The following is a 24,764-nucleotide window of genomic DNA, read 5'->3' on the forward strand; positions in this document are numbered from 1 at the left end:
AGTGTTGTTGGGGGTCAGTTGTTCTGTCTTATAGTTCTTGGTTTTTGAGTAGGAATGGGAAAGATGAAAAGAGGCTGTACATGTCAATCAGCCTTCTCAATCTCAGAAAGCTTGACTAGAAGGCAGCAAGTAAGGTGATGAGTAATGCCAGCCTGGATGAGAAGCATGGCCCACTCCGGCCTTCTTTTTTGTTTTGCTTTGTTATTTTGAGGCAGTCTCACTCTGTCACCTAGGCTGGAGTGCAGCAGCACGATCATGGCTCACTGTAGTCTCGACCTCCCAGAGCTCAAGCGATCCTCCTGCCTCAAGCTCACCAGTAGCTGGGACTACAGGTGTGCACCACCACACCTGGCTAATTTTTGTATTTTTTGGAGAGACGGGGTTTCACCATGTTGCCCAGGCTGGTCTTTAACTCCTAGGCTCAAGCAATCCTCCCACCTAAGTCCCCCAAAGTGCTAGGATTACAAGCATTAGCCCCCTCACAGGGCCACTCGGACTTTCATTTCCCCACTTTTTTTATTTCTCTCCACTAAGGAAACAACCACAGTACCAGCTCAGAGGCTACGGGGTCTCAGCCCCAGAAACTGAGGGAATCTCTCAAACTTTAATGTTTGTGTTTTAGCCACAGCAAGAACACATTGAGACACATTGTCTTATTTCATAAAAGATGTTAGAAATTTAGATTTTTCATATGAATTTTACCACTTTTTAAAGTGTTCAACTGACTCTAATTTTTCAAAAAGACTGGAGGAGTGAACAGAGCGTGTCTGTGGACCACATTCAGCGGGCTACGCTTGCAATGGCTCCACCATGTCCAGGTAGCCCTCACCTCACAGGTACCAAGAAAGGGAGGAGACACCGCACTGGAAGATAAACTTAGTTTGCAGAAAATGTGGCAGAGGACAGAGACACTTGCTCAAAAGCTTCCTTGGAGCAAAATTCCAAGGAAATTCTAAACTTTAAATATACATTTTTAAAATTCTGGGTTTAAAAGAGGAAATTAAAGAATAATCATTTGATGCTATGTCAGCTATGTCCGCGGAAACGACTGAGAAGTTGCACATTGACAATGTCCTACTGCCTTAGCAGGTCTGAGTTTCTGTGATTCATCTACTGTCACTCTGTCCACCCCGAATGTTTCCCACTTGGGATGTTCATCCCCAGTTTTCTGCCAGGGTAACTCCCAGCCACCTTCACTTCTGAGTTCAGCCATCAACTCCTTCAGGAAGGTGTCTCTGACATTCCCTTCCTCCCGATTCCAAACTAGGTTAGGCAGCCAATGGTAGCTAAATAACGGTCCCCAGAGATATCCAGATCCTAACCCCTGGAACCTATAAATGTTACTTCATATGGCAAAGGGGCTATGCAGATGTAAGTGCAAGATGAAGTTAAGTTGAGGTGAGGAGACTATCGTGAATTGTCAGGATGAGCCCTAAATGCAATCACATGTATCCCTGTAAGAGGAAGGCAGAGGGAGATGTGACTGCACACAGAAAAGGAGAAGCAATGTGACCAAAGAGGCAGTGACCAGAGTGATAGGGCCACAGGCCAAGAAATGCTGGCAGTCACCAGAAACCAGAAGAGGCAAGGAATGAATTCTCCACTAGAGCCTCTGGAGGAGGCCAGGCCCTGCTGACACCCCGGCTTCTGCTGAGTTTGGACCTCTGGCCTCCATAACTAGGAGAGAATATGTGTGTCTAAGCCACAAAGTTTGTGGTAATTTGTTGCAGCAGCCCTAGGGAACAAATACTCAGCCCTGTGCTTCCACACTCACCGTGCGTGCTCCAGCATGACCACCTTGTGTTCATAACATTTACCAAACACTTAATCCGTGCCAAGCCCTGGGATATATGAATTAGAGGGAGTGTTTATTTTAGTTTCATCACAACCCTCTGAAATAGGTACTAGTATTATTTCAGAATACAGAGTTGGAAGACAAATCTTAATGGGGTTAAGTAATTTGAGCAAGGATATAGAGCTAATAGACAGCTGTATACTACATACAGCTGTATAGATCATTGTCTCTATGAATGGCACCCTCTGGAATATGCAGGGCACAACCCTCACAACCAACCAGAGCAACCCTGCCACGGTTTGAACTCTGACAAATCAATCTAGTCTAATCCCTATGCTAAAAAGCAGGTCTGCTCATATTCCACTTTTTTACTTTCTCTCCTGCTATATCATACACTCAAGACCAGGGACTTTGTCTTTTACTATCCTCGGGACATTGGTATCTAGGAACCCCATAATGAATAAATAGATGAATCTCTTCCCCTAGAGGCAGTTAGTACTAAAAAGGCACAAGGGATTTGAGAAAGAATCCAGAGGCAAGGAAATAAGCTGTTTTCATCCTTCTCCATTAAGGAGAACAACTCTCAGGCCGGGCATGGTGGCTCACGCCTATAATCCCAGCACTTGGGGAGGCCAAGGCAGGTGGATGGCTTGAGCTCAGGAGTTTAAGACCAGCCTCGACAATGTGGCGAAAGCCCATCTGAACAAAAAGTACAAAAATTAGCTGGGAATGGTGGTGTGTGCCTATAGTCCCAGCTGCTCAGGAGGCTGAGGTGGGAGGATGGCTTGAGCCCAGGAGGCAGAGGTTGCAGTGAGCCAAGATCGTGCCACTGCACTCCAACCTGGGCGATACAGCCTGACCTTGTCTCATAAAAAAAAAAGAGAGAGAACAATTTTCAAATTATACAGAGTAAAATAAACATTTCTGCGGAAATTAGAGAATGAGATAGATGAAACAACAAAAGTGCATCTGGACTTTTAAAACAAGTTCAAGTCTGTAGGGCTAAATAAATAAAACCCAGAGTAATGACAGCACTTTCAGAACCAATACTTGTTAGTGATCTATGAGCAAAACATGACAAATAAGAAAAATACATGCCCCTGATAGAAGATATGTATTATTTTTCATGGTTCTCCAATACGAGGAGCAAGTAACTAGTAATAAATTTGCTGCCAGTGTCCTAGATGGCACAAGTCAGCAGATCCACATGCAGTGAAAAAGATTGGCAGTGTTAGGCAGACCCCACTACAATATGAGTGAACAGTATGGTGAAATTATTGTAAAAAATCAGTACGATTTTAGGTCCCATTAACAGAGAAAATAGTGTCCAGAACAGGAGCAATCTGAACGCTGTGTCTCTGCACCGCTCAGAACGCATCTGGAGAACCACGTCCAGTCCCAGAACTGTTCTTCAAGAAGGGAGATGGACAAGTCAGGATTCAAACCCTGAGTTCATCTGGAGGAAAGAGACCACAGTGACAGGGGTCAGGGTAAACACCATAAGCGGGGGCAACACCCCAGCACATCCAAGGGTGGAAACCTGGGGTGCTTAGTCTAGAAGAAAGAAGACTCAAAAGGGTCTGGCACAGGGGCTTCCACCTGTACTCCAAGCACTTTGAGGAGCCAGTGCAGAGGGGGAATCACTTGAGACCAGGAGTTCCAGACCAGCCTGGGCAAGTGAGACCCCATCTCTAAAATAAAAATCAAAAAACTAGCTGGGCATGGTGGCACGCACCTGTGGCCCAGCTACTTGGGAGGCTAAGGTGGGAGGATCGCTTGATCCTGGGAGGTCGAGGCTGCAGTGAGCCATGATCATACCACTGCACTGCAGCCTGGGTGACAGAGTGAGACCCTGTGTCAAATTACAAAAAATAATAATAATAAAGAAAAAAGAGGAAAACCCAAAAGGAACTGTCTTCAAATATTTAAAGGGACGCAATTTATGAATAAAAGAAAAACTTACTTTATATTGCTCCCTGTGATACAACCAGGACCCATGAAGGGGTAGATTCAATTCAGAGAACTTTGAAAGAGAGCACAGTTTGAATATAAAGTAAAATTCTGTCAGTCCCTGCACTAGGGACATATGGTTCACAGTGGTATAGATGAACACTAATAATTATGTATTTAATGTCATTTTACAATTTTTCAGTTTTGATGTAAAGTTTTCCTTATAAAAAATTAATTTTAGAAAAATAAATTGTATTTAAATACTCATTTGTTAGTATGAGTATTAAAATGTTAAGCAAATAACGATATACAGATATGGCAAAATCACAGAGGTGGTATTCCTTCAATGACTGCAGTGAAGGAAACACTGCTGCAGTTTGTGCTATTTCATCTTCAGTATTTTTAAACTTCTGTTCCAGGATCTATCTCCTGCTGAGGAAATGCCTGTCGCATAGTTTTGAATGACTCAAGTATTTATTAATAGAAAGGAAGAGGAAGATAAGAAAAGTAAGACAAAGAAGGGAAAAGGGATGAATGACTCGGTACTCCAAGCACATCAGTTCAGCTTGTTTACCTGTAGAGTTCACATCATAGTGACATTAAACCAGGAGGAATTCAGAGCACCAGTGCCAAAAATAATTAGAAAAGAACCCAGAGGGGTTAAAAAATAAGGTCAGGAAGTAGCAGAATGAAACAACTGAGAAAATAGAAACAAATATGTCTACTGACAAATAATTTGACACACAAATATCCAGTCGGTGGGAAAAACCTAGACATGCCAGAAAAGACCTGCTGGCGATGCCAGTCTTGCTAGAACCTCAAGACAAAGATAAAAGTAGCAAAGACAGCCCAGGTAGCTCTGAAGCATACCCCAACCCCATTCCCTAACCTCTGAGTGTGTGCCGCTCCCACCCACCACCAGCCCAACGCAGCAGCATTCTGTCCACAAGATGTTTCAAATGTAGTGTCTCAATACTATTTCAAATTAGTCATGAAGACCAAAATGTTCATCTTCTCATGTCTGAACCTTCAATGCCCCCCCATCCTAGTAGGCAATATGATCCACACACTGTCAAGGTCATTTTCAGGTAAACATCATCCTTTATCTCCATCGCCAGCAGCTGCCCATGGGGTCTACAGAGCATCCTTAGCACCCACCCCCTTCCTTCCATCGTGCTGGCCAAGGCTACCGTCACTAAGACTCTTCGTCTATCATCTGGACCTGCTGCTCTGCAGACCTCCCGTGGCCCCTTCCAGATAACTTCAGTACACACAGACAAGCCTTTTGGTGGTGTTCTCCACGCCCTCTCCTTTTTGGGCACTTATACAGTGATTTTTTATAAAACAAAATGCCTCCTGATGAATGAAACCCCTTGTATTAGTCTGTTCTCATGCTAGTAATAAAGACATACCTAAGACTGGGTAATTTATAAAGGAAAGAGATTTAATGGACTCACAGTTCCACATGGCTGGGGAGTCCTCACAATCATGGCAGAAGGTGAATGAGGAGAAAAGTCATGTCTTACATGGCAGCAGGCAAAAGCTTGTGCAGGAGAACTCCCATTTACAAAACCATCAGATCTCCTGAGACTTACTACCACAAGAACAGTATCGGGGAAACCACCCCCATGATTTAGTTATCTCCATCTGGCCCCACCCTTCACATGTGGGGATTATTACAATTCAAGGTGAGATTTGGGTGGGGACACAGCCAAACCACGTGACCCCTCCACCAGAGTACTACAGCCATCTCACCTACAATGTTTTCTTCTAAATAAATTTATTTACCTATTACACAGAAACAGTTTCATGAAGCTGAAATAATTTTGGTTATGAAGTCGAAAGTTTAAAACTCTATTATTCATTGTTCCATTCACTAATTCTGTGATCTTGGCTGAGTTAACGGCTCCCTATTTCAAAGAATTGTTGTGCAGAAAATAATGTGTATACTAAAGACGATTGTGTGCAGTATAAAGCTCTCTAAAAACATAAGTCATTGGCCAGGCGTGGTGGCTCACACCTGTAATCCCAGCACTTTGGGAGGCTGAGGCGGGCAGCTCACAAGGTCAGGAGTTCATGACCAGCCTGACTAATATGGTGAAACCCCATCACTACTAAAAATACAAAAATTAGCCAGGTGTTTTGGCGCGTGCCTGTAGTCCCAGCTGCTCGGGAGGCTGAAGCTGGAGAATCACTCGAACCCAGGAGATGGAGGTTGCAGTGAGCCAAGGTTGCACCACTGCACTCCAGTCTAGCCAACAGAGTGAGATTCTGTCTCAAAAAAAAAAAAGAAAAGTCATTTATTTAGCACTCAGTTATTTGCAGCCTTGTAATCCTTCGTTTCATGTGTGTTCTCATATTTCCAAAATTGATTTTACATTTGCGTGAGGCTGGCTCCTTCCCTTGCACCTTATTTGTATCCTTTCCAGTGCTTGAGTTGGTTGATAACTGAGTCAGCTGCTTTATCCCCTTCTTGACCCAGTAGCTTCCTCCTGCCTTCGCCATGAACTCATCAATCTCTTCCCCTCCTGTAGAAGCCTTCCTTCATTTATTGAAAGAGTGCTGGTGGTTTTTCTAACATACTACCCCTTACGCAGAGAAATGTGCCATTTTGATGTATCTATAGTCTGAGAATAGAGTTAGTATAGACAGAACATGGAAACAATGATGGCAGATCCCCAGAAGGCTGAGAGATGATGACATCAAAATGTGTGCAGAGAAAGACTGCCAAAACAACAAAGAAGACGTGTGCCAGGGCCAAAATCTGTGTTCATCCAATGCTGTCCAGTGCACGAGTTCTGCAAAGTGCTGTCTGAATGTTTGGTTAGTGGGCCAGTATGAAAATTTTTATATCATCCTTCATTATTTGAAGCTCTTAAGCCTTAGGAACATTAAATTAACAAACTGGCTCTGATTTCATCCTTGACAGGAGACATACACATAAGTTTTCAAAGTTATATTCATATAATATGAACTTTTGTGGTCAAACCAACCTCAACATCAGGCCTGCATAATGTTTTATTTCTGGTGTAAAAACTGGCTTATTCAGCAATCACATGCAAGTTTGTAACAACATAATTTTGGCCTTTTCAAATCCATTCATCTCTGGATCACTTGATAAGAGTTTCTGTACTTATAATACAATGGACTAGAAACTATCACAGTGATTTTATCAAAATAATATCACCCTATGGGGCCCTGCCTAAGCGGTGGTCAGTCAACATCCCTGCCAAAGATAAATCACTCTCTTTCCACCTCAAAACACAGTTATAATGAGTTGAGTTTACACGGCTCAAATTATAGCAGGTATTCTATGAATTAATTTTAACATACATGTTCCTGATCCATTTGCTTGTACAGCCTGAGGAGTTAAAATATCTCGTGTATTCATAGAGACATGAAACACATCCACTGTGGAAAACAAAGGCAGACCAAAGACACTTGTTGCTCTAAAACCAAAAAAAAAGGTTGAGGTCTAAAGGTTCTCAAACTTAAATGTGTGTCTGTGTCATGAGGAGATCTTGTAAAAGTAGATTCTGACTCGGGAAGTCTGGGGTGGGGCCCAAGATGCTGTGTTTCTAACAAATGCCCAGGTGATGGTACTATGGAATGTCCCAGATCCCACTTAGAGAGCAAGGCCAGAGAGCTTAAATAACGTAGCAGTGTCCATGTCATATAAACACAGGGACTTTGACTTTTTAAACAATTCAGCCACAGAACACCAAAGTAAAATTATCAGGAAGTGATACAACACATCTTACGTACATTTTTGTTCTTTACTAGGAATTATGTTTAAAAGGGAAACTTCCTGCATAATCATTGCTTTTTCTACTGCATCCATTCTACTGGGCCATGAGAGTGGCAGTCGGGTGGTTCCTCTCACAAGTTTTACACAGTAGGCTATGGGCTTTGCTCAGCCACCCGAAAACACACATGCCACAGAGCGGGCACCAGAAGAGCAGGCAGCACCCTGAGCACCCTCTCTGAAGCTCCACAAGCTAACAGTGACAGGAAGGGCACTCCATAAGCATCTCAGCTCATTCCCTGCGCTTTCTGGAAACACATCATGATCAAATGGCATAATGCCCCTTCATCCAGATCTTGCTGTGAGTCTTAAACAGAGCAGAACTAAAAGTGAATGGCTTTTAGGATATACAGCCCTCAATTGCCTCCCCATACCCACCCCTAAAATTCAAGACCGTTAGCAACAGCAAAGTTAGGCCCCCTGTGCCAGGCAACAGCCAGTGGAGGGAAATAAAGAGAAAAAACAAAGCAATTAGATGATGTGCCCAAGTAGAGTTTTGTAGGGTTTGTTTGTTTTCAGGGTTTTTTTGGTAGAATTGCCTTATTTAACTGTTAAATTACTACTTTATTATGGAGTTCAATTTTTTCTTTTTTCCCTCTTCTTCTTTTGTTCTGATTTTAAGACAGTCTCACTCTGTCACCCAGGCTGCAGTCTACAAACACGACTCACTGCAGCCTCAACCCCCTGGGATCAAGCGATCCTCCCACCTTAGCCACCTGTATAACTAGGACCACAGGCATGCACCACCACAACCAGCTAAGTAAAAAAAAAAAAATTTTTTTTAGAGACAGGGGTATCGCTTTCTTGCCCAAGTTGGTCTTGAACTCATGGGCTCAAGTGATCCTCCCATCTAGGCCTCCCAAAGTGCTGGGATTACAGGCGTGAGCCACCATGCCCAGCCTCAGTTTTTTCCATCTACAGGTTGTAGTGCATTGGAGAGTGATGAAATCATTTTGATAGGTCAGAACTGGGTTGTTTAAAAATGCAACAGGTGGGGGTGCATCAAGTTCAAAGGAGAAGTGTTGTTTCTCAGTTATGTGTTGGTTGTACCCAGTTACGTTGTAAAGTGCACTGCTGACTGGGGGTCATGATTAGAGATTTGAAAAACACTGGACTGTAGTTTGCTTTATGATAGAGAAGGGTTTAACACCTTCACTGTTTTTAACATATTTATTTTGACTGTATTCACCTGGTATTTGATTGCCTTAGCTAGATGAATCAGGGTAAATAGCCTTTTCAGATATTTCGCTGCTCTTTCCACTACAAATTTCCTGAACTCATATAGCATGTTTAATCCATACATGTAATAGTAACATCCTTCAGGCTATACATCATATGAGTAGCTCACATTTAATCTACATTCTAAACTATTGCTGAGCATCGTACTCCATCCTCTGCATCCAAACAGTTGCTCAATAAATACACAGGATGCTTAGAATGGGGATGAGCCCTCCATATCTTTCAAGTTACAAGAGCATCATCTTCTGGCGAAATATTTTCTTTGTGGGGAGAATGTCAAAGACCTACCAAAAATGTCCTGATTTTTCTAGCAAAAATTATCATTACATCACAAATACTTTGAAATTCTGTAGAGCTCCTTGCTTCATTCAGGAGTTTCGCTTCATTTCCCCTCTGAGAAGGGGTCTTTCTGTTCCTTAGCAGTGAAAGCAGTCAGTCTGTCCTTCCTGGTTTTCCGTTCAACTAAGCCGGTTTCAAGTTTCAGCTCCTCCTTGAATTCCAGGCTGCTGAGACTTCCCTCTAGAATCCTCCAACATGGAGCCTCTTGCAGCTTACCCGCTAAAATGTTCCGGGCCCAGAGCAAAGGTATTTGCAGTTTTGCTGTCTATGGTTCTATGCACAGTAACGCTATTTCTTCTACAACTAAAATTCCTCAAACCTAAAATCAACAGCTTTTATGCCTTTGAAGTGAAGGATGCAAAAGGAAGAACTGTTTCTCTGGAAAAGTATAAAGGCAAAGTAAGTTGCATCATCTGATTTTTATTGTTATCGTTTTTCCTTGTCTCTGTTTATTCCTCTTAATAAAATCATTTTTTTGCTGTTACATGGTCATAAGTTGGAATTTAGTCTTCAGAGTAATGGTATTAGTACATCACTTTAGTTATTAGAGTTCTGATAGTTTGCTTCTAAATAATAAATACCAATTATCTCGTTTTCTTTAAAATGCTTTAATTTTGTGCTGAATTGATATGTAAAGTTGTTTGGAAAATACTTATAGTTAGTAATGTGAACATGATGACATTTATTAATAAAAGTATTGGTTCTATAATCTAATAACTTTAAAAAGCACTTATCAAGGATCATAGTTTTATCTTTAATTTAAAAATAAACTTTCATGAGTACCTAATGCTCTTTTAATGGCAGTAGTATTTCAGGGCCTTAACCCAGGCGTCTAGGTTACAGTTTTCAATAGAACTGTGTATGTCCAAAAATACGAAAAAAACATCAATCAGAGGTTATAGTCCCCCCAAATTGTTTAGGATTTTAACTACTTGCAGAATTTTTTAAAATCTTTTGCTTCACTTTCCGGTTGGATTTTTTTCTTTTTCCGGGAGGTTTCACTAGTTGTAAACGTGGCCAGTGACTGCCAACTCACAGACAGAAATTACTTAGCGCTGAAGGAACTGCACAAAGAGTTTGGACCATCCCACTTCAGCGTGTTGGCTTTTCCCTGCAATCAGTTTGGAGAATCGGAGCCCCGCCCCAGCAAGGAAGTAGAATCTTTTGCAAGAAAAAACTACGGAGTAACATTCCCCATCTTCCACAAGATTAAGATTCTAGGATCTGAAGGAGAACCTGCATTTAGATTTCTTGTTGGTAAATATCTGCCTTGCATATATTGTTTTAAATTGCTTCTCATTTTTAAACAATTATACCAGGACAGTCCTTTCCTATTTCATTTGAAACGTTGTATCGGGAAAGCTTCATAAAACTAACAAAGAGCCAGAATCTCATCCTTTGTAACTTCTAGGAGTTATGCTCCCCTGAAATCAATGTTTTAGTTTCTTAGATGGTAAAAGAATTCTATTCCAATGTATTTTATTCCTTATTACCATCTTCCTGAAGAATTTACTTAAAGTGTGCCCATGGCTATTTTCACAAAATATCTTAATTCTCCTGTCGTGTAACTAGCATCTGGAGAAATGTCCCTTCCCGTCATCATAGCCACACAGCTCTCATGAATAGTGCTGGGCATTATTAGTTAACATATGTTTGTGGCTAATTTTATGTTGCCTTTCTTATCTGAAACAATATTCTCAAGGATGAATATGTCAGCTTACCAGATTTTTGCTAAAATCCAAAAACATATAACTTGATTTTTTCAGAGGGCAATAGTGTTAGGCTATTTTTCCAATTAAGCTAGCTACAGAAATCTGTTTAAAGACTTGCCAAGGTCACTTAGCACAAAGGTCATGAGGCATAGTGACAGCATAGGCTTTGGCCTCAGCCTACCTGGGTTCAAACCCCTGCTCTTTTGTTTTTGCTATGTGGCTTCTTAACTTCTCTGCGCCTGTTTCTCATTTGTAAAATGGGCTATCAATAGTACCGACTTCTTAAGACTGTTTGGAATTAAGTGTGTTAATAGTAAAAATAAAGTACCTATACACTGCTCACTCTGTGCCAGACACTGTTCTAAACGACATTAGTCAAAAAAAAAAAAAAAAAAGGCCAGACGCAGTGGCTCACGCCTGTAATCCCAGCACTTTGGGAGGCCGAGACAGGCAGATCACTTGAGGTCAGGAGTTAGAGACTAGCCTGGCCAATATGGTGAAACCCCATCTCTATTAATAATACAAAAATTAGCCAGGCGTGGTGGTGGGTGCCTGTAATCCTAGCTATTCAGGAGGCTGAGGCAGGAGAATCGCTTGAACCCAGAGGCAGAGGTTGCAGTGAGCTGAAATCGCGCCACTGCACTCCAGCCTGGGTGACAGAGCAAGCCTGCATCTTAAATAAATGAATAAATAAATAAATACGGGACATTAGCTAATGTTCTCTCATCTAACTTATTCTGATGACATCTTCAGTCCTATTTTCACTGTAAATAAGTTGAGTTTTGATAAAACTATTACCTCACTCAGGCAATCAAGCTTCTAATCCAACAAACCAAATAGTGATCTATAATATTTCACATAAATGTGAAGTCAGAGTCTTCTAAAAACATTATATTTAATTTCTAGGGAAAGTTGGTATAATGCCTAACGCCATAAATGGCAACCACAGTGAGGTCTTTATTCCTCTTATTTTGAGGGTCCACTGAGGAAAGAAAAGCCCAAGCACATGCCATTGAATTAATCGTTCTTCAGTTACAGCAGCCAGATACGTGGGTGCAATAGCTCATAGATTATTTCTCTTTATCACTACAAACTTTCTAAAACCCTTCTCAGCCTGTGTAATCGAAAAGGTAACAGTGAGTTAAGGTTTCATTCCACTTAGATAGGGAGGATCATAGAGCCCAAAGGTTAAGAGCATGAGCTGTGGAGTAAAAAGGCCCGTATATCAATCCTGGCTCAACCACTCACTAGCCACGTGACCCTGTGTCTAGGCCTCCATTTATCTCATCTGCAAAACGGGGATGATAATAATACCTACTTCATAGGGTCCCTGTAAGATTAAATGAGAGGATCAATTTGAAGCACGGAGCATACATTACTAGGCACATAGTAAGCACTCATAAATTTTAGTTATAATTATTATATTTTTTCTCATGTTAGTCAACAAAATGAACATAAATCTTGGGTGGTATAAATAGAAAAAACATCTACATTTCTTGCATAAATTAAGATTTATCAAAAGGATATCATGGCTGGGCATGGTAGCTCATGCCTGTAATCCCAGCACTTTGGGAGGCCAAGACAGGAGGATCACTTTAGTGCCCAGGAGTTCAAGCCCAGCCTGGGCAACACAGAGAGACCCTGCCAAAAAAAAAGTTATTGCTTTTCAAAATAAGGTGATTATTCACTTTGGGAGGCCAAAACTGTATCTCTACTCAAAATACAAAAATTTGCCTGCTGTGGTGGCACACACACTTTCCAATTTTGCTTCATTTTTTTTTGGCTTTTAATTTTATTTGACACAGAGTTTCGCTCTTGTCCCCCAGGCTAGAGGGCAGTGGCGTGGTCTTAGCTCACTGCAACCTCTGCCTCCAGGTTTCAAGTGATTGTACTGTCTCAGCCTCCCAAGTAGCTGGGATTACAGGTGCAAACCACCACACCCGGCTAATTTTTTGTATTTTTAGTAAAGACGGGGTTTCACCATGTTGGGCAGGCTGGTCTTGAACTCCTGACCTTAGGTGATCCACCCGCCTCAGCCTCCCAAAGTGCTGGGATTACAGGCTGAGCCACCGCTCCCGGCCTACTTTGCTTCATTTCATGATACTAAGATCACATACTAGATGAGTAGACTCATAGGTGAAGTCATCAAGTATATTGAAATCTGGTTACTCTAACCTTGAGTTTCACTTTGTTTGAGTGTTTTGTTTTTGATATTATGACGATCCTAGAACTTGATACTAAAGTTGTCATTTATGCAGATACTAATAGAAGTGAAAATCTTGACAAAATAAAATTATGCTCATGAAAATATGTTCTGGATATTTTAGATTCTTCAAAGAAGGAACCAAGGTGGAATTTTTGGAAGTATCTTGTCAACCCTGAGGGTCAAGTTGTGAAGTTCTGGAGGCCAGAGGAGCCCATTGAAGTCATCAGGCCTGACATAGCAGCTCTGGTTAGACAAGTGATCATAAAAAAGAAAGAGGATCTATGAGAATGCCATTGCATTTCTAATAGAACAGAGAAATGTCTCCATGAGGGTTTGGTCTCATTTTAAACACTTTTTTTTGGAGACGGTGTCTCACTCTGTTGCCCAGGCTGGAGTGCACTGGTGCATTCTCAGCTCATTGCAACCTCCGCCTCTTTAAACATGCTGTTAAATGTGGCAATGAAGGATTTTTTTTAATGTTATGTTGCTATTAAGTGGTAATGAATGTTCCCAGGATGAGGATGTTACCCAAAGCAAAAATCAAGAGTAGCCAAAGAATCAACATGAAATATATTAACTACTTCCTCTGACCATACTAAAGAATTCAGAATACACAGTGACCAGTGTGCCTCAATATCTTATTGTTCAACTTGACATTTTCTAGGACTGTACTTGATGAAAATGCCAACACACTAGACCACTCTTTGGATTCAAGAGCACTGTGTATGACTGAAATTTCTGGAATAACTGTAAATGGTTATGTTAATGTAATAAAACACAAATGTTGAAAAATGTAAAATATATATACATAGATTCAAATCCTTATATATGTGTGCTTGTTTTGTGTACAGGATTTTGTTTTTTCTTTTTAAGTACAGGTTCCTAGTGTTTTACTATAACTGTCACTATGTATGTAACTGACAAATATAAATAGTCATTTATAAATGACCGTATTATAACATTTGAAAAAGTCTTCATCATTTTCAGTATTTCTCTCTGCATTATTTTTTAGAAGCAACTCAAATTCTGTAATCATAATATTACCAAGTAAGTCAGTCTTTATTTTTGCATGAAAATCCCAAGTGTAGAAAAAAGGACATGAGTATAAGATCATTTAGCTTGATTCCTTATAGGCTGATTTGGGTTGCTAATGTATTCATACTAGATTAGGCACTTGGAAGGAATTCAATGCTGCATCATTCTGATAGCTGAAATAGTAAAAATCAACTGCAAACAGCCTAAACTCTAGTATAAACAGGGGGTGATCATACAAGTCCTAAAGTGTAGATCAGCAGTCACTGAACCTCTTAGAGTCACAAGGCATTTTTTCTCCCAAAGTCATGGCCTTTATATTTTGTTAGCCTTATAATTGACTAACAAAGCAACCTGCCAAGTTGGTGAAGGTTAATTATTGCCTCATGAAATATACATTCATCGCATAAAAGAATTAAATAGGAAGATGGCCAAAAATGTAAAAAAGTTATATAAATTTGTCTAAGAAGAAAAAGACCCAATTTAAGTAGTCTGTGACTTGACTCCCAAATTCTGACCTGATGGATGAAAGTGAAGATGTTTCTTATGGCGAATTCAGTAATGCTACCTCAGGATATAGTTCTGTATACGTATTTGGACCAAAGTTCTTAGATAAACCAAAAATAATTCATGAAGCATCTTCTGCTTCAGAGTACATATCCAGCCACCCAGCTATGAATGTATTTAGAAAGATACTTGGTGGAGGTGGAATTTCTACCAGAGGTAAAGAGGATTTGTAGAGATAGCCTCAAGAATGCCAGATGAGTGTGTCAGCAAGCCTGCTCCTACCTACCTCTCGCCAGCTGCGTGACTTTAGGCAAGTCACTTAAGTACCTTATTTCAGTTTCCTCACCTGTAAGTTGAACAGGGGTTGAATGGAATAAAAAGCCCTTTGCAACTCTAAAAGTCAATTAACACACTTACCAAGGTGTTTTAAGTGACCAGGAAGGAAATCAGAACTAACCTGGATTGTTAGCGAAGAAAACAGAAGCCACCAAGTCTATCTGTCCTTTGCAATTTTGCCTCAAGAGCCTATTAGCAATTTGCATTCTGAGCCTCTAAGAAAACTTTTGTTCAGGTGGCCCCTCCAAGCGTTGCTGCCAGAGCACTCTTGCCTTGTATCACCACCTATGCCTTCCATGAGCTCATAGCAGTGCTGTGGCACTGCAGGGGTGTTTAATGCGTTCACGTTAGGGGCATGAGCAGAACTACATATGCCAGCACCACATGGGCAGCAGAGACTCCCCACTGCCAGATGGATGATAATGGAGCTGCACTGGGAACAACCAGGACTGTCCCAGTCAACATGATACAGATGAACGTCCTGCCTTAAGTCACTAGTTCTCTCCAAAGCCAGATAAAGTGGGTTTCTTCACTTACATCTCTCTAATCTTGGTTGCCTTATTCAATCTACAGACTCTATGTCAGAGCTGGATTTTCTCCCCTTGCCCTTTAGGTTAGCAGAGTAGGCAGGAGGAGATTTGAAAGCATGTCATACGTATTGCCTTGAAAGAAAGGACATTCAGGTGTCCCTTCGGGGTTCTGTAACAATTAGGCTATGTGTGCTGAGACAGGGAGTGGAGTCATTTGTGGATGTGCTGCTACATGTAACTCAAATGCCTCATAGGAATACCAGCGGACAAACACACAGAGGAAAAGCTGAATCTTTCCTATATTGGACAATCTTCCTTCAGTCTTGTTTCTGCATCAAAAATTCTGGGACACAGAGTGCTACAGGATGCCTGGGCTAAGGACTGTAACAGAAAAATATCAACATCAGAGCCTGGCGTGGTGGCTCACGCCGGTAATCCCAGCATTTTTGGAGGCCAAGGCGGGCAGATCACTTGAGGTCAGGAGTTCAAGACCATCCTGGCCAACATGGTGAAAACCCATCTCTACTAAAAATACAAATATTAGCTGGGCATGGTGGCACGTGCCTGTAATCCCAGCTACTTGGGAGGGTGAGGCAGAAGAATCACTTGAAAACAGGAGGCTGAGGTTGCAATGAGCCAAGATCGCACCACTGCACTCCAACCTGGGCAACAGAGCGAGACCCCATCTCAAAGACCCTGTCTCAAAAAAAGAGAAAAAGAAAAAGAAAAATATCAGGCATCACATGAAAGAGTATTCAGCTGTTGTCCTTGTGAAAAAGGAAAAGGACAAAATCAAATGCATTTTAACTGTGGTAACTAATTCACTGACTTGAAGTTTGCTTTGTTTGTTTTCTTTGGTGCATAGAGAAGAATACTTCATACTAACTCCTGATCATATTACAGCAGACATAACAACAGAGTGTTAGAGATTTGAATAAATATGAATTTGCCTGAAATGTGCCCTGAAAGTTGTATTTCATTTTTTTAAATGTTTAACAATTACACTGTATCAATAGTATATACACATGTACATATATATAATTCTTAATAACTGCAGTGTATCTAGCGTATATATAATGGTGGCTGGTACATGTTTAATAGCAGACTGTGGAGGAGGAATCCTGACATACAGCATTTGCCAGCTCAATGTAAATGTTCATGCTCCCTCATGGTCAATTTCAATCTACCAATGGTTTAGTAACTAGGATGCACAATTTCTAAAAATGTGACAATTGGCGATGGGCATGATGGCTCAGGCCTGTAATATCAGGACTTTAAGCAGCTGAGGTGGGAGGATCACTTGAGCCCAGGAGTTAGAGACCAGCCTGGGGCAACATGGCAAAACCCTGTCTCCACAAAAAAATCAAAAAATTAGCTGCGTGTAGTGGCACATGCCTCAGGTCCCAGCTACATAGGAGGCTGAAGTGGAAGGACTGCTTGAGCCCAAAGAGGTCAAGCCTGCAGTGAGCCGACACGGCTCCACTGAACTCCGGGCTGGGCAACAGAGCGAGACCCCGTCTCTACAAAAAAAATTTAAAAATTAGCCAGGTGCGATAGCACACACCTGTGGTTCCAGCTACTCAGGAGGCTGAGGTGAGAGGATTGCTCAAGTCCAGGAGGTAGAGGCTGCAGTGAGCCATGATTGCACCACATTGATTAGTGGTGTTCCTTTGAAAGAAAAATGACATGTTTGGGTGGAGCTGATATGAGGACACTCTATCCATATTTAGTCCTCTGCTTGATTTTATCTTTCTCATCAAATAAAATTCTAATAATTGTTATGCCTAGAAACTAATCCATCACACTCCTTCCCACTCTTCCCTTCCCCTCGTCCAGCTGAACTGTTAAGGCTGTCTCTTGCAGAGCAGTGCAGGGGAATAAAAAGCAGCAGAGAGAGAGAAATTAGGAAGCTATCACTATAATAGTGACAGGTTCAGAGGGCAGTGATGGGAAGTAGTGACATTCCCAGCCCCAGTGAACAGCCAAGAGACTGCCCCAAGAGAAAACACCTGGGAGAAAACACTTTGCCATCAGCAGAGCCTCCCTCCTCTTTTTACGATCCCTTTTCCCTCTGCTTGACCCTTGACATCCCAGTGTGTATCCCTTTCTTTCCCTCTCCCACCTATGGAAACGTTTTCTCTTTTAATTTATATCTTCACTTTCCTCCTAACCCATTCATCTCTTTAACATATTTTTTTATTTCTTTAACATATTTTTATTTCATTCCATTCCTTCCCTCTTTTCTCATCATCTCAATAATATAAGACTAAACCACAACTTTAAATGTCTTCTGTTTAGTGAATATAAAGTTGGTTTCCCACAGAATCAACAGTTCTAAAAAAGAAAACTTAAAAAAAAATTAAGTTGGCATTTTCAGAAACAGAAAATCAATTACAGCATGTTCTCACTTCCAAGTGGGAGCTAAACAATGGGTATACATGGACATGAAGATGGAAACAATAGACACTGGGGACTCCAGAAGGGGTAGAAGGAAGGAACACAGGGACCGAAAAACTACCTATTGGGTACAAGGTTCACTATTTGGGTGATAGGTTCACTAGAAGCCCAAACCCCAGCATCACCTATTATATTCATGTAACAAACCTGCACATGTACCCCCTGGATCTAAAATAAAATAAAGTTGGCACTTTATGTCTTGCTCTTTAATTTAAAAAAACTAAAACACAAAATCCAAGCCTTCTAAATTTAGGTAGGTTTTATTTTTATCACCAGGTCAGTGATTCTCTATAGAAAATAACATGTTGAAATTTAACCTTAAAAAAAGACAAGATGAAAACAGTATTTACATGGAATATATACTTAAACATAAATCTCCTGAAAGTGAATAACCCTGGGCAACATCAAAAATAGGATGTGATTTGAAAGTAGTAAAATGCACAAGAATCAAATTATAGATATCTATTTAACCCATGTTCTAGAAATATGTTTAAATAAGGAAAGCATAAAAATTATTTTACCAATAACTTATAATCCAGTACAGTAGAGAATGCGAAATATTTCTTGCTATGGCTTAACTAACTGATGGCACCACCAAAGTCATTTCCACTAACTGGCTGCAAATGTCCACACAAGAATACTGCATGTTTGGAAGCCAGCACATGTCTATGCTGCTTCATGGGTCAAAATGTCTCCAAGGGAATGAGAATATATTGAAGGTCATATTGTATGGTCAGTTCTTCCCACTTCACAAGTTGTTAGATCTCATGCTCTCTTCCAAATATTTCATGAACCTGTGATTTTACAGAAAATGAAGTGAAAGGATTGAGGTAGATCTTCCAAAAAAATTTAAACCATCCCCCACCCAAAAAAATTCCCCAATATTCTTGATATTTCAAGTGAAAAATGTTTTAGTTGACTGACTCATCTGGAAAATTACCTCAACTTTCCCTTCAGCTGGTACACATACAGTCACGGCTATAGAAACCAATTCTAATGCTGTATTCAGAAACTCATGATGCAGAGGCTGGGAGCGGTGGCTCACGCTTGTAATCCCAGCACTTTGGGAGGCGGAGGCGGGTGGATCACGAGGTCAGGAGATCGAGACCATCCCAGCTAACACGGTGAAACCCCGTCTCTACTAAAAATACAAAAAAATTAGCCGGGCGTGGTGGCGGGCGCCTGTAGTCCCAGCTACTCGGAGAGGCTGAGGCAGGAGAATGGCGTGAACCCGGGAGGCGGAGCTTGCAGTGAGCGGAGATCGCGCCACTGCACTCCAGCCTGGGCGACAGAGCGAGACTCCGTCGCAAAAAAAAAAAAGAAAGAAAGAAAGAAAGAAAGAAAGAAAGAAACTAATGATGCAGAAAGAATCCTAAAGACTTCACTGAAAATTTGGGGACACATTGTAGGTCCATTCCACATTGTTATTACATTCTAAACCTTATAGTTAAAAACATATAATTTCACAAATACTTAAACACTGTCTACTCCGAAAGACTCCAAAGACTCCAAAAATATTTCTTAAAAATTTTTAGTTACGGAAAAGCAGGCATAAGTAAATTTTTCTTAAAAGGAAAAAAATTTAAGTAATTGTGGTACTTTCCTTACCATTATAAAGCTGTCCATTGTATTAGAAGTATTACTGTACTATAAGTTAATGGCAATAATATATTATAGTAAATAGTGGCTTGCTTCATAGCAGAAAGTACACATAAACACACCCTAATTACAGATTTAGCTACACTCTGATGTTCATTGTATATGTAATAAGACAGCAGTTGCATGTTAGCCGATGCCATTCACATATTCAACCAGCTAACAATACACTGCCAGCTCATCACACACAGGTATCCAGAGCACTTCATTGACAAGAAGAATTTATCCAGAAGCAAGTGGCAGGGTAGTTGTGGCTGCTGACTTGACCCAAGCAGCCAGCTAACAATACACTGCCTACCTGATTCAGGTCACCGCCGATTCTTGTGGCCCAGGCAGTCACTGAGGCTAAATTTGTAACATGAAACACAGTGGCCGAACTCTAATCTTAATAGTCACATTAAAAAAAACTTATAGACAAAATGTATTACTTCAAGACTATAAGAAATAAAATCAATATTTGTTTGAATCTAGTCAAAAACATAAAAGTTAAACAAAAACTTTAAAACTTTCAGAATACTTACACTTAGGTTTTCCAAATTAAATGCTTGGATAAAGATATGTTACTACAGTACAAATGAATTTTAAAAGTTACTTAACTGTAGGCTGGGCGCAGTGGCTTACACCTGTAATCCCAGCACTTTGGGAGGCCAAGGTTGGCTGATCCCCTAAGGTCACAAGTTCGAGACCAGCCTGGCCAACATGGTGAAACCCCATCTCTACTAAAAATACAAAAATTATCCCAGCGTGGTGGTGCTGCCTGTAATCCCAGCTACTCAAGAGGCTGAGGCACGAGAATCACTTGAACCCAGGAGCTAGAGTTTGCAGTGAGCCGAGATTGCATCACTGCACTCCAACCTGGGCAACAAAGTGAGACTCTGTCTCAAAAAAATAAATAAAAAGTTACGTAACTATAGCTTTTCAAATCACTTCTATTTACTGATCCAAAGATTACTTGTCTGTATTAGACAGTAAAATATCTAGGAGTCCTGATAATACGTAAGCTGTGCATGACACAAAACTGCAGCAGTGTTTGGGGGAAAAAAATCAACATTAAAGTATTTAAGAAATGTAAGGGCTTAAATGTAATTAGTTTTCTCCTACTAGAAATGACATTAGTAATCGAGTTCTGAAAATCCAATTATGTATTCAATATAGGATGTTACCACTTGAATATCGAATTTTTTTTTTTAAGAGGCAGGGTCTGGCTCTGTCCTCCAGGCTGGAGTGCAGTGGTGCAATCACAGCTCACTGCAGCCTTGAACTCCTGGGCTCAAGCGATCCTCCTGCCTCAGGCTCCCAAGTAGCCGGGACTACAGGCACATGTCATCACGCCCAGCTAATTTTTGCAGTTTTTTTGTAAAGACAAGGTCTCCCCGTGTTGTCCAGGCTGGTCTTGAAGTCTTGGCCTCAAGTGATCCTCTTGCTTCAGCATCCCAAAATGCTGGGATTACAGGCATGAGCCACAGTGCCTAGTTGCAAAATTTATATAAGATCTAGAAAAATCTATTAAAATGGTGGTGGATTTGGCACCACAATCTATGAGTACAGGTCAAAGGAAGATGAAGTATTGAGCCTAGAGAGAAGCATGGTAAACGGTGACAGAGATTTAAAGCAGATGAAGGCTGTTTATGAAACACGTTTATAAAACCATTTAAATTTGTTTCCTTTTACACTGATTACAAGAGACACTAAAGACCTTTGGGTTTGGTCTTTCAAGGAGAACAGGTACTACATTGGATCAACTTTAAATTTCTCACGTTAAGAACCATGGTTTACGCCACTTCTCCACATTGTCCACAAGATGGCACCATTTCCATTTCTTTGGGGGGCGTGCTTCTGAATGCTGCAGAGAGGAGTGCAACTAGCAACTGTTGAAATTATTAACAGCCGCTAGCAATACACTGCCTACCTGACACATCCCAGCTTTATCCTTTGCTGTGGAGGCAAAAACTAGAAAGTACGATTCAGATGCAAATGATTGCATTATTTGTCTGGGATCTTCAGTTTCATAAAGAAATTTTTTTCAGTATGTAATAAGATACTGTAAATTCTTGTATTTTCAGACCAGCTCATACTTCCTACAAATACATTATTTACCAAGAATTCGTTTGTTCAAGATCAGAATTAAAACAGAGAACAAGAACAAGCCCTGGACACTCACCTTGGCGGAGTCTTGACTTCTCTTCTGCTTCAAGTCTTTGGAGAGCACACGCATGATACTTTCCTTTGAAAACACAGATAACATATTGAGAGAGAAACTACTTAGGAAAATCATAATTTCAGGTGTGGAATTTTTCTAGATCCTGTGCTTGTCAGATTACACTTTTTTTTTTCTTTTTTTGGCAACTAGGCACCTTCAGAATATAACTAAATTACATCACTCAAATTTATGACCAGGGCTTAGAGTTTCGTAGCACCTCTTGGTCCTAAACAGATATTACGAACAGGGCCTTCGGGCCCGCATTAGAGAGTTAGGGAGAATGCAGAAAAGGGCGTTACTCACCCACAGCATCTCCTCTTCCGTGCGGACCCTCCGAGGCGCGATGCGCTCCAGTTTCCACTCCATCTCCAGCTGACTTCGCCCTGCCTGGCGTTTGGCCTCTCTGCTCGACTGCCTCTGGTTTTCTTCCCAGGTCTAAGTCAGTCTTGACGCCTAATCGTCGAACCCCTGGAGTCCCGTCCCCCAGGACCATTCTATTTCACCACCTCCCTCCAGGTCCCCCACTCCTCTCACCGCTGCTGCAAGGTGTTCCCCAGGGTACCATTTAAAAAGCCTGCGGGGCGGCAGTTGGCGCGGGAATCCCCTTCGCCGGCTTCTTATTGGCCGGCGCTGAGGTGACGTCAGAGCCCGAGTGGGATTCCCCGGCGCGCGCCGCGGCCCCGCCCCTGTCGGCCCTCTCTGGGCCCCGCCCCGCCACCGCCTCCGGCCGAGGCGCTCACCCGGGCGCCAAGCTTTGCCGCGAGCCGTGGCGGGCCTGCGGCTAGGCCTGGTGCCTGGGGCTGCCACCGCGGCAGGAGGCGGAGGGGTTGGCGGGCGAAGAAGCGGGTTCTGGGAGTTCACGATCTTTCCATTTTCAGAAACAAGACTGTTTCCTTATAACGGCCCTGATCCCTGTTCCTCGGCTCCCACTTCTCTTTCTCCAACCACACCCTGCCTTTGCAGGATAGGAGCGTGCACAGCTCTCTGGCCTCTGTCCGTTGGTAATCGCTGTGTCAGCTATTGATGTGATGCGTGTTCGTCAGCTCTTCGTTTTCAGACGGGCAAGAAAACGTGGCAAGATTTCTATGCCGATCAAAAGGGAGAGAGTTGACATATTCATGCAATAAATTATTCCCTGCTCTATACATTGGGAAGTGGTCAGGTCCTCTCACTCGGGCTTCTGAGCCCTGTTCCTTAGCGGGAGGTAGGTGAGAGAGGTGAAGAGGTAGTGAAAGAACCAGTGACAGGCAGGACCTCATAAGGCGTGAAGAGGGGGCCAGAAAGCTGAACACACTGGGGACTCCGTGATAAAGGGGGAGAGGAAGATATTGAGGGTTGAGGAAGAGGTCTGGCGGGAAATGACAGGGAACCAGATGGGCTGTGCAGCCTTAGCTGCCCATCTGAGCTGCCAAGAGAGCCGAATTGTGCCATATGGCAGGAGGGGACACTGCATCTGGGAAGCCTCTGACAGCCTGGCAGCCTGTTTGTCCCTCCCTTGCTAATCCCCCAACCATTTATGACATTGGATTGTATTTTGCTCTAAGGCAATGTGAGTTTGTGTGTTTTTCTGGGGAAACAGTTCATAGATAGCAGATACTCAAAAGGGTCAGTGATCCAAAAAAAAAAAACAAAACTAAAACTCATTCCCCTGCTTTCCTTCATACTGAAAGCGAGAAAAAATGGCATTAGAACTAAGACCCAATCTTAGACCAGTTTTCTACGTACAATAATAATGCTGCATAGGGTAACTTAATCTTCAAATGACATATATCAAAATGTTTGATAGTTAAATAACTAGTGGATTAAAAGATCTCTAAGTTTCACCCACAAGAAGTCTATTTTCCTTGCAGTGGAGTACTCATTCCAAATTCCAGTAAATCCTTTCAGCAAACATTAAGACTAAATAAAAGTAAACTATTATTGGATGAGAGTCAGATGCATTGTTAATTTAAATGATCAGTTTTGCAAATGCCAACTAAAACTCAAAGTATATTGGAAATAATACGAAGGACATTTTATCTTTGTTCTATTTTTAAATATAGTTTACATTTAACCATTTTGTATAAACACAGAATAAAAGCAATTCAACTAATAAGCTCATAAATCCATGTAAATTGGGATTTTTAGCATCCAGTTTCTTACAAGTACTAAGAATAGTGAATTATTCATTTAGAATGCAATTATCTGTAAAAAATACATTTATAAATTCCATTCTAGCCATTAATTCCACAGCATACATATACACAGCCTCCAAATGCCTTTTTTTTCCCCTGGTGTGAAGTAGAAAAGTATTAGTCAAATATCTTTAGGAAGTTATTATGCAGTTGAATATTCAGATTAAAACTTAACTTCAGAATGGTGGAAACAGAAACTCGCCACTTGGCAAATATTACAGTAATAACTGTCAAGAATACTAAAATTACCTTGCATATGATGAGAATACTTCCTCCTACAATTAAACACAAAAATTAAAATCACAACTTTTCACTGGCCAAAACTGGCAGAGACCACCTTAACCAAGTGATCAAAGTTAACATCACCATTAGTGAGACATGTTGACATACTGTGCCTCATGAGAAGGACACATCAGTTCTGTGATATTTTTGCCCCACAAAATGCATAACCTTAATAGTGAGAAAATACTAGACAAACCCAAATTAAAAGACATCACAAAATTGGCCAGTACTTTTCAAAAGTATCATGGGCATTAATAAAGAAAGACTAAGAAACTGTCACAGATCAAAAGAAACAAGACTTACCAACCAAATGCATTGCGAGGTCCTGGATTGAATCCTGGACCACAAAAAAGAAGATATTGTTTAGATAACTGTAGAAATTTGAATTGGTCCATATCTGCAGATTAGTTAATAGAGTAGTAGTAATGCTGATTTCCTAGTTATGATTATTGTACTATGGCTATGTAAAATGTTAAGATTTATGAACGGTGAGTGAAGGATATAATGGAATTATTTGTACTATTTTTGTAACTTTTTTCTAAGC

General features: G+C 41.2%; 2 protein-coding genes across 3 annotated transcripts in view; one reads left to right on the top strand and one right to left on the bottom strand.

Annotated features, from left to right (window-relative positions):
• Window positions 1-24,558, bottom strand: part of CDC20B (cell division cycle 20B) — a 64,013-nt gene extending 39,455 nt beyond the window's left edge. The window contains exons 1-4 of the mRNA XM_032144918.2: window positions 24,524-24,558; window positions 24,188-24,213; window positions 22,068-22,232; window positions 21,726-21,788 (exon numbers count right to left, since the gene is read on the bottom strand). Of these exons, the coding sequence (XP_032000809.1) occupies window positions 21,726-21,788; window positions 22,068-22,130 (126 nt within the window). The 5' untranslated portion in view covers window positions 22,131-22,232; window positions 24,188-24,213; window positions 24,524-24,558. The remainder of the gene's footprint in view (window positions 1-21,725; window positions 21,789-22,067; window positions 22,233-24,187; window positions 24,214-24,523) is intronic.
• On the top strand, window positions 9,302-16,407 carry GPX8 (glutathione peroxidase 8 (putative)). Of its 2 annotated transcripts, XM_032144920.2 has the most exons (3): window positions 9,302-9,527; window positions 10,124-10,385; window positions 13,168-16,407. In XM_032144920.2, exons 1-3 carry the CDS (start codon window positions 9,324-9,326, stop codon window positions 13,329-13,331), a joined length of 630 nt encoding a protein of 209 aa, XP_032000811.1. In that variant the 5' UTR covers window positions 9,302-9,323; the 3' UTR covers window positions 13,332-16,407. The 2 variants fall into 2 exon arrangements, with proteins under 2 accessions (XP_032000811.1, XP_032000815.1); XM_032144924.2 differs by lacking the exon at window positions 10,124-10,385.
• Window positions 24,559-24,764: the final 206 nt, after the last annotated feature.

Source organism: Hylobates moloch, unplaced genomic scaffold (assembly GCF_009828535.3).
Source record: "Hylobates moloch isolate HMO894 unplaced genomic scaffold, HMol_V3 SCAFFOLD_23, whole genome shotgun sequence".
NCBI classification, from domain to species: Eukaryota; Metazoa; Chordata; class Mammalia; order Primates; family Hylobatidae; genus Hylobates; species Hylobates moloch.